Below are 10,506 nucleotides of genomic sequence, written 5' to 3' on the forward strand. Positions count from 1 at the left end.
TCGGAGGTCGGCGGATATTTGCAGCAGGACAGCTCCAACGTGATCTCAAAGCAGTTGGCCCACACGTAGTTGTAATCCTGCATCCCACCTGAGAAAATAAGGCAGAGGGATGTCCCAAGAGCAACGCACAGACATCCCGCCATGGGATGCACATTTTTCCCTGTTCTTCAGCCCCCAACAGCATGCCACCACCATGCCCTAGTTCCAGAGTGAACGACCTAAGGAGAAAAGTCAGAGTAGACCACGGTGAGAGCCCGTGCTGGGGAAGATTGAGCTCTGTCTCTCCCAGCGACCGGCACACTGGGCCATTCAAATCAGCCACAGACTGTTCAAAGATGACAGTCCCTTCGGTCTCACTGCTCTGCCGGCTGAACTCAGCAGCACAGCACTTGGAAATTCATATGGGTTCATTCCACTGTGAAGACCTTTTCCAGACACTACAAATCCTGGAGGCCAGGGCAGGCACACCGGAGTTTGAACATGACTGCTGCCAAGTCCTTCGCTATGCGCTCCAAGCCACCTTTAAATTTGTGAGGTTTTCCTGCAAGAGACATTACCCAAAATAAGCTTCAGGCCTCTGATACAAAAGAACACACCAGACTATGAATCTGGGAGGTGGCAGCTCGAATCTGCATGTCGAAAGCTTCAAGGACCACACAGCTGTTCTCCCAAAAAAAATCTTAGCAAAAATCTAGACGAGACGAGAGCAATGCTTCCCCTTCTCTACCTCCTCAGGCTGCTCTTTTCCTCGAACTCCTTATCTGAAGGTCTCCCTTTACTTGATATTTAGAGCAGCCCCAGCAGAAAGTCTGACAAGATCTGGCATGGTGACAGCATGCAGTGAACTGCAGCAAGTCCAAGTCACCTTCAGGAAATTCTCCTCTTGGTCTGGGAGGGCAGTGACACCTCCCTCACCGCTGAGGACTCCTGTGACCCCACAACAGCCAGGTCCTGCAAGAGGAGAACAGGACACAGGCTTGTCCACCTGGGAAACTTGCTCTTTTCCCTGAGCCCTGCAGCCAAGTCATTAGCCTCCTCCCACATTTCCTCTTTAAGGCAGCAGTCTCAATTAATTTAAGATGTTGCAGTACCTGGGGACAGCTTGCTAGCGTGGCATTAAACCAGCCAAACCTCCATGAGCACCAGAAAACAGGAGGGCACAGAGCTGCTTCCCAGTATTAAGCTCAACTTGCTATTCTTGCCCTTCAGAGAAACCACAGGCACTGCTACGAAACAAAAAAGTCACCTTGTTCTAGCAAGTGTCCTGACCCCATTTGTTGTCCAACCTTCAGCAAGCAAACCTGTTTCTCAAACAGGAATGAACCATGTACCAGCAGGACTTGAGGTCCACGGGTATCAACACTCACGATCTGGAGCTCAAGACTTCAGCATGCTGCTGAAGACTGCAGAGATGCAGCCTTCTAAACATTCATGGGAGCCTTCAATAGTAAAAAGGACATTCCAAAACCACCACAAGTCTGTGAAACAGGTTTCAGTGTCACCCTGACAAATCCCACCACATGCCTGTAGCCAGATGTCATGGCCACATGAGAGGATCGTTCCCACCACCACCAGCAAATCAGGCAGTTGTGTCAGTATGGAAGACACACCACACTAAGTTTTATGCATACTGATGGTATCTTCTGGGTTACACAACCTTATACAGCTACAAGCCAGGCAGACTGGCATGCCACGGCCTTGGCCACCGCTGCCCAGACGGCTCCATCCCAACCTGCACAGCAGCACCTGGGACCACTCAGCCCAGAGACCTCCGCACCCCGACTGAACAACTCCCGCCGGCGGCAGCTGGACACAGGGGCGCAGGCAATGAGTCTCCTCCGGATGAGTTGAGGAAGTCAAACTGGTTCTCAGAAGCCCATCTGTCATGGAACAGCTATATATTTGCCCCACAGGAGGCAGATGCAAAATTCAGGAGGAAGGAAAGCAGAAGACACCCTGTGGTACGTGTCACGGCGCCAGCCTGCAGGACCCCAGCAGGCAAGTCTGTAGAAATGCATACTTTGTACTTCCATCCTTTGCTTTGCCCACCAAAGTGCTACATTAGTGCTATGCTAATTAACCTCACTTGCTTTGTCTGAGCAGTTTCCTAATCATTCACAAGCGAGGGACCCTCTGGGGCGCTGGCCAATTAACCCGCCAGAATGGATCAATACCACGATGCAAATGCACTGCCTGGCATTTGCAGAGGCTGTGTTAATGCACGGCCAGGAAAAGCTATCAGCAGCACTTTACCAAGCAGAGGAGTCTTATAATAAATGTGGTGGCTGCGAGCATTCACTGTCCCAAAAGGTCAGGGACCGCTGCTCTGAATTCAATAGCCCCACCACACTCAGGTAACGCAGAGATGGACTGACAGCATAAAGTAGGATTTAGAAGAACAGACCCCTGGGAAAGATATGCAGGACGGTACCACATCAGAGACATCCCAGTTCCTCTCAATTCTTCTGGGAGCCTGCTGCTAAGGGAACACGAAGCTTTTATTATACCAAATCAAATGTCACTTGCAGCCAGGAGAGCATTGCAGCTTGTGCACGGGCCGAGATCAAAACAAGAAAGAGACTTTTCTGTCCAGCACAAGGGGCCAATAAATGTTTGAGGACTTTAAAACTCTCAAACTCAGTTCAAGAGGTTAGAGGAACAAGGCCGGCGAATCTGATACATACTCCGTTCTATTCAGCTCCTGTTACCAGGCTCAGAAAAGTAACCCACAGCGGGCTGCTCTCTCGCCAGTAAACACCATGCAGAATGAAACAATTTGCCAGCCTCTAACCATCTGTTCATAGCAGGACGCTAATGCATTTGAAAACATCCATACGTAAACCAGAGCCATTATGAAGCATATTTAGTGCTTCGTCTGCCATTCAAGCAAATTTAGGACAGATGCTCACCCATAATAGAGCAGCAACGGACTAAATTAGAGCTTGCTACATCATTTTCAGTAAAACGGTCTCTTCAAGAAAGTAGTCCATTGCATGCTTGAAAACTTGGATTCTATCCGCTGCACATATTTGGCCTTCACATGGCCCCATTGCAGAGCAGGACAGTTATTTTTACAGCATATGGAATTACGTATTTTTCCATACACCATCTGCACAGCCTCTCCTGGCTATGCAGAAAATCTGGAGGTGTAAAGAGAGACCTGTACACAGCCTACCACTAGCAGAGCCCTACATTCAAGGAGCAGAGCAGAAAAAGCACACCCAAGGCAAAGGACTGTCAGACTACAGCGCTTCTACTCTATCTGTTTGGGTAATATCTGGGATAACTTGCTGGATTTACTCCAGCATTTTTTTAACCACAGGGTGTCTTTTAGACCACACTGCGTAAAGCTTCAGCCTCCCGATGAAGCATGATACCTATTTTACTGGTGAGGAAAGTAAAGTAAAAGTGAGCAGCCTCCAGTCACAGCGAGTCAGTCCCTGGCTGGCACTGGTCACAAAAATGCTCGGAACAAACCTCTCTCCTGCTCTGTCCCACTCCCTGAGCATCAGGACTGCACTTCAGGCAAGGATCCCAGACCTCTCGCAGCACAAGCGCTGCAGAGTTCACTCTGACAAGCATGCCTCTGCTCCCTGCCAAGCTCTACACCAGGCAGGCAAGCAGGAGAATGCAGCTCTCGAGTCAAGCCCGGGGATCCAGATACCATAAATACACCACGTGCCAGGAAACCTTCCAGGCCAGCTAGGAAGGACTCTATTTTCAAACTGCACTGTGCAGAAACCTCTCTAATTCCAGCTCTCGCTGGAGCAGGCATTAGGAGATGAGAGACCTGCAGCTAAGTCAAAGCAGAGAAACGGTCCCGTCTGCTCTGCAGAGAGAGCAGACGGCACAAAGCAAGGTAGAGACATGATTAAATACGTGGCACAGGTTGCTTACTCTGTGGACAGAATCGACTGGCTCATAGCGTAAGACCAGGTAAGCACCAGCAGCAGCACCAAACAGGCAGAGGAATGTTTTGGTCCATTAGTCTGAAATCATTAAAACTCAGAGGAGGTGAGGTTTCAGCCTCCACCTCCGGTAGCTGCATGACACAGCCCAGAGCAGCACAGCCCTGCAGCCTTCCCGGGGCTCTCTCAAAAGAGGAGGGCAGAGCCTTCCCAAGAGCTGCACCACCGCAGCACTGCCCAGCAGTTCATGTTAGATGTGAAAAGAGGCTTCAGACCCTCGAACCATCAAGCCAATACTTTTCTCAAGAAGAACGAAAAATTTGCAATAAGAATTTTATGAACACACAAACACAGAAGGGCAGCTAATTGTGCATATCCCAGAAAGACATGGCTGAAAACTTCCACCAGAGCTCACACTGTGCAACCGCCTTCTGCCGTGCCCAGGAAACAGAGGCCACCACAGTGATGCCATGAGCACCCACTGTTCTCAGCACTCATTTTAATTGCTCTGAGTTTGATGCCTCTAAAAGCTGTTTGGAAGCTCAGTGTGGCTAGTAACCACAGTCAAAACAACCTAGTAAGCACACATAACCTACATCCACTTTCAACCTGACAAGTGCCTTCCAGTAGACACCAGAAACACCTCAAAGACTTGGACATCAGAGTCAAACTAGCAAGGAAAATAACTTTTAGGAAGGGACTGCAAATAACAACAAGACCTTCCAAGGCTGCCCACAAAATACCCTATTGAACGTTACGTTGAATTCAGTTTCTGAATTGGGCTCTTTACAAAATAAAGGCAAGCATGTCCTTCCCACAGATAAGACTGAAACAGTTTCTTAACCGCTTTCCAAGCATCACCTGGACCATACACCAGCCCAGACTTGCATGTATTCTCCTGATCTGAATCAGCCACTCGGTAGTTAAAACCCCAAGAGGTTAAAAAGGAAGGAAGAGTAAGAGCATGTACAACAGAGATAGCCTCTAAAAAGCATCCCAGTCACAGACGTGCTTATCTATAGCAGCTGGAATGCAGAAGCCAAATTCAGCCATCTGGCGGAGAGCCATCTTTGCGCACACTTGACCTTAATTATTCCAATGGTTTGTACTTGCCACCTTGGTTTGACACACATAAGAGGTTGTTTGCAAACTCAAATGAAAGTTAATGGGGTCTGGCACCAGCCTAAACCTCAACTGGTAACTCCAGGACAATGAATCCCGCAGCAGTTGGCTTTCCAGCATGTTTGATTTCACATGATAAAACGTGGCAGGAAAATTTCCACCTGTTGAGATATTATGTTCTCATTTCTTTGTTTTTCCTGGCTTTCGTTCACTTGGAGCCTGCAGTCTCTCCTGGCACAACCTGATTCACAGGCTACAAGCGCGTGCCCCGCACTGTTCACAGAACCCTGTGCTCTGGTGAGCTCCCGCAGGGTACTGGGATTTCCCCAGCCTCATTTTACCACACATGCAAATCCTGCAATCACTGGGAAAGGCCTCCCGGTCCGAGTACGAGCCTCAGCAGTCCTTGGCACAGAGCTGAGCGAGTCAGATGACTCAAGACAGCCACCGTGGTGGTTTTGCCCCTTCTGTCACACGCTGCATACAACTGACTCCCCTTTGCCTGCTCTTCATCCGCCGCTAAAAATAAATGTTAACACCTAAAACCCTGAAGGGACACAGTAACTCCACACAACATCAAAATACACGTGTACTGGCCTCTGCGGTATCTGTTAGTTCACCCGTGCTCTTTCCTGGATCCCAGCTCCCGTGGGTTAGACTTTACGTGAACTCCTCAGCCTGGGAGGTGCTCCAGGGGCTGCCATCACCCTCCACGTGTGCATCTTCAACAGCAACGAGACGAAAATCACCACTCAGGGGAGAAACCGCACAGGTCTGCCAACCTCAGCAATGCTCCGTTCTGAGAGTTAGCATCAGCGCACCCTCCCTATAATCCCTGCCCCTGAATCGCCTACAGCCATCAGCGCTGAGCCCAAGATTGTGGCTCGTCACAGCGAAAGGGTTTGTTTCCGCAGAGGCTGGATGGAGCATAAACCACAGCGATGACAGCATGGAGCAAACCGGTCTTCAGTTCACACCTCGCCATTTGCTGTGAAAGGGAAGTAGGTGAAACCTCTGCTCCGCTCGCTGACAAGGCAAAGGCAGCCCAAAAGGCTCGCACGCCAGCGCCACAGCCACTAGCCAGGAGTCTCACATCCTAGCAGGAGGATGAAGAAGTTAACGCTGCAGCGAAAAAATGCATCGAAATGCCCTCACTGGGGGCAGGGGAACCCAGGCCCAAAGCTCTGGAACCACCCTCCCTTCAGAGCACACCCATCCCGCTTCATTACAAGGGCAGAAAACGATAGAGCTACAACCAACAAACTTCCCGACTGAGATGTTTACCGATAACGACCGCCACCAGAACAAGGCAGCACAGATCATCCAGGATATCCTGTTCCCTCGTAAGCAAATTCACCAGATTACACAAACCTTCCTCCTGCTGGACTTTTCACAGCAGCGGAGTCAACCTTGAGCCAGCAAACACCAGGGCTGGTGTGCTCGATAGGGTGGAGGGAAGCAGACAGCCGCTAGAGAAAGAGATAAACCCGTATCTTATTTGAACACAACATCTCATGACCAGTGAAATCCTGGGGAATGATTCAGCCACGACTGAAATCAAGAATTCCTCCTCCAGCAGAGGTGATGTGTTCAGGCCCAATACTGGATCCCTCTCCCTCCTGCCCAAGCAAGGCGGATGCAGGGTTAAGACAGGAGCCAGCTCTGAAGCCCGTGTTTTGGAAAGACACCGTCTTATTAGAATTTGTTAAGCCGTAAGCTCTGAAGGATAAACAACATTCAATGTCACTGCTTGCTCAGCACTCCTGCCATCATCCCTCAGCCCCAGCGCGAGGGAAAGCAGAGCAGTCCAGGCACAGCAAAGCAACGCAACTTCTTCGGATCGTTTATGCAAGGTTTTTGTTGTGTCCTCGCCACAGAAGTTTCTGCACTTGTCTGGCAAGGCCGTGGTTGTACAACATCCGCTGAGGGGGCACGGCAATGGTGTAACTTCTTCTAACGACACGGCCAAGATTTCTCTTCCCAACAGCCCACAGAGCCTTTTCCACGAGAGCATCTTGTCACACAAACTGTCCTTTAAATCCCATTTTCAGCAAAACCAACACACACAGAGCAGCTCACAGTGTGGGTGAGCCAGGCCAGCCACCTCCACACGAGCAGAGCGGTGCCACCAGGAGGTAATTTGCTTATATTCACGTCACCTCCCAGTGCAGCTGCCTGTTGGAGGGAACAGGAGGTCTCCTAGAAGCTCCAGCAGACCGGATTTCAGATCCTTTCTAGATCCCACCGCACTGGTGGACGAGAACAGGCCGTGCTGGTTGTCACCCTCTGCACAGGTCTAACAGCAGAGCAGTTCATAGAAAGACTCCCTACCCCACTTCCAGCGAGAGCAGCTACGTTAGCTCAGACCACGCATTTAAATCATTTTACATAGTTTTACAGCAGCCTATTCTAGAATCATTTAGAAAATTACAAGTTTGCTGGTTAAAAAGACCTCACAGAATACTGGTATCGGTTTAATACCTTTAACAATAGTTTCCTCTTTCCTGTATCAGAATTTAGTAACCACCTGGAGGCCTAATGACAGTTAATTTGGCCAATGAAGCCTCCCACATGCAGGGTAACTCTCCAGCACCTAACAGGGTCAGGAAGAACCCTCCAGTTTGCTGTGACCTATTCCCTACGAACATCTCCCAAGCTGTGATTCATCAAGCACTTATTGGTGCGCCTGTGACACCACTTCCCCTCATTTCAAGCTGCTAGAACACATTCAAAGCTAAAAACATCACTTCACCCACCATCCTTTCCTCTGTGATAATCACCACTGGTTTGGATGTCTCTTCTCAGTGGGAGCAAGGAACTATTTCTATAAGACGCTCTGTTACGTGAACTAGCAGAGTTGGAGTGATGCACCAGCACAGCTTACCTTCCACATCATACCACTGGGCACCGTTTGTGATACCATCTTGGAAGGTCTCTCCCTCCTCGCCAGGGCAATTGGGTTTGCCCGTTCTCATTATGGGGTGATGTGACGCGTAAGCTTTTGCCAAGTATTTGAACACTTCGTCATCAGCTGATTTACTGTAGACTCCTGTGGGCTTATGTGTGGGAGAGTCATCATAGGGATAGCTTGCAACCACCGAGCCACCATGAAGATTGCCAGAGAGCAGAAACCTGGGGTTGGGAAGGAGGAAAAGAAGAAAAAGAAAGAGTCATGCTGGCACAATTTCAACAGGAAGCCAGCTACAGCCGCCCAACCAGTTATTCTGCTGCCTTCCCACCCAAACCGTGTTCTCAGGAGCCTTCAAACTCTTTTTGGGATCAACGAGGCAAACCGCGCCCGCTGGACGAGCTGCCCAGCAGTAATGCTACTTTGGAAGAGGAAGCAATCTGACCCTGCTCCATCAGGGTCACGTTAACAGATACGCACTCGTCCAACACCGAGTCGGCTACTGTTGGACAAAAAAATACAGTGTCCTGGGAGACGTATCCCCTCGTATTAATGCCGGCCTCCGACACAGCGAGCAGGCTCGTCAGAGGGTCTGAAGAGCATCCAAGTGGGAGCACGTTGGGGAAGCCAGTATATTTTTGCAATAAACCAACTCTCAGGACTGGTTTATTCATCCCCAAACTGACATCTGGCATTACTGGAGATGAAACAAGTTTCTTGCTTCCGCCTAAGATAGAGTCCTCAAACTCCGTGACAGACAAGCAGTGCCCTGCATGTAAAGCGATGTCCATGGCTCTTCGTCAAGCTTTGAGCAACGTTTTGGTATGTACAACAGAACTGACCTGCATAAATAAAATCTGGATACGTGACAGAGCTGTTAAAATCCCAAGTCAGAAAATATAGCGCAGCATGCCCTATATCACATTTTAATTTGATCGCAGGCAGCATAAGCATTTCAATGAATCCCAAAGGTAGTTGTCTCTGCCCTTCCTCTTTGCACCAAATACAGCATTGAGGGGAAAAAGAGCTCTCCTTCTCATTCCGTCACATGGGATTTAGTTTCTGAGGAGAGGTAACGTGACCAATACCTTTGCCTTGCTTAAAATAGCGCACGTGAATTGCATTACACCCGCTATCTCTTTTTTTAATCAAACAGTTCTGTTTACCCATTCATTTTTCTATCAGCGGTTATGTTAGTCTAACAATTATACCAGCATCAACTGGTGCTGCCAGGCAGAGGGGTGCACAAAGCACCGCGTTCTTCCTGTTTCGCCCTGGCCTACATGCAAAACCCACCGCAAACACCTGCAAAACAAAAAAAAAAAAAAAGAGCCCAAGGTATTTTCTAAATGATATTAAGAACGTGCATGAGTTTCCCTAGTAACTAAGTCTGGAGGGATTTTGGTGCAAACTGCTGCATCAGAGCTGTCCCAAAGGATCCTTAGGACAAGCAAATTACTGGTGCAGTTCATGAAATTCCTCTAGAGCAACAATCCCCACGGGCACCGCCATCCACCAAGTTTTAATAAAGATAGTTCTTCCAAGCAAATTTTGTTCCCTAAAACTAAGCAAACATTATATGATGCTGAACATTGTGTGTCTTGGTTGGGTCCAACCAACAGCCCTACGGTGCCCCACAGCCATCAGCCACCCCCTGTCCATTTCTCTCCCCATCCCCATTTTGGGAAGAGGGCCACAGCTTGTTTCAGTGCGTGGCTCGTATCCGATCAGACTTTGCATTCTGGTTTTCTCTGCACAACTTCAGGCGGTTGGTTGCGCTGACCTTAGTGGTTTGGACCTTCCAGAGTTTTTTAAAGAAGACTACACAGCAAGTGAAGAGACAGTGCCCAGCCTGGTCACTGCGCTTTCCGGGGCGGCCCAGGGCCCCAAACCAGAGCTGGGCTTCACAGGCCACATCTCCCCTCCTGGGCTGCCCTGCTCCGGGCGCAGCAGCTTCGCACCATTCGCCCCCTTGGCTCAGGTGAGAGCTTAAGGGGTCAGCGTGGGCACCTAAGGCTCAGTCCTGCGCGCTTTGACAAGACAGACGGGGAAGAGGGCCGCGGGAACAGGGCCTGTATTTGGAAACGCTGCTGCACAGAGCGTTATTGCTAAATCCAGGGAATTTTCCATGAAACATGAAGATGGGGGGAGGCCCTGTTCAACACAACTCTCTGTTAACGTGTTTGTACACAGACCAGTTATACACTTAACCCCGAATATTTTAAGCATCCCACAGCTCATGGTGAAAGCATCATCGCTCCCAAGAGCGAGGCCTACAGACAAGCTCAAGAGGAGAAGAAGTTTCCAGCTGCGGACTCCTGGAGAAGGGAGACACACGGATGGCCACGGAGGCTGGGAGTGCCCGGGCGCGCGCAGGGCACGGGCTGTGCCCAGCGGAGCTGGCGTGGCTCCTCAGCAGGTGCACGGCAAACTGCGGCCACCGCACCGCTCTCGGGCACACGCTGGCCAGCATGCGGGTTAGCCCGGCCACTGGGCGCAGGACCATCCCCGGAAAGGGGCCAACCCAGCGCGGGAGGCAGGCTGGGGAGAAACAGGCGGGAACGGGAA

The 10,506-nt window shown here is 50.0% G+C and overlaps 1 protein-coding gene across 1 annotated transcript in view; it reads right to left on the reverse strand.

Annotated features, from left to right (window-relative positions):
• Nucleotides 1–9,450, reverse strand: part of CPD (carboxypeptidase D) — a 23,353-nt gene extending 13,903 nt beyond the window's left edge. Inside the window, exons 1-3 of the mRNA XM_009328664.1 lie at nt 9,398–9,450; nt 7,915–8,162; nt 1–88 (exon numbers count right to left, since the gene is read on the reverse strand). The exon at nt 1–88 is cut by the window's left edge and continues 61 nt beyond it. Of these exons, the coding sequence (XP_009326939.1) occupies nt 1–88; nt 7,915–8,162; nt 9,398–9,450 (389 nt within the window). The remainder of the gene's footprint in view (nt 89–7,914; nt 8,163–9,397) is intronic.
• Nucleotides 9,451–10,506: the final 1,056 nt, after the last annotated feature.

This window comes from Pygoscelis adeliae, unplaced genomic scaffold (genome assembly GCF_000699105.1).
Source record: "Pygoscelis adeliae isolate BGI_AS28 unplaced genomic scaffold, ASM69910v1 Scaffold347, whole genome shotgun sequence".
Taxonomy (NCBI): domain Eukaryota; kingdom Metazoa; phylum Chordata; class Aves; order Sphenisciformes; family Spheniscidae; genus Pygoscelis; species Pygoscelis adeliae.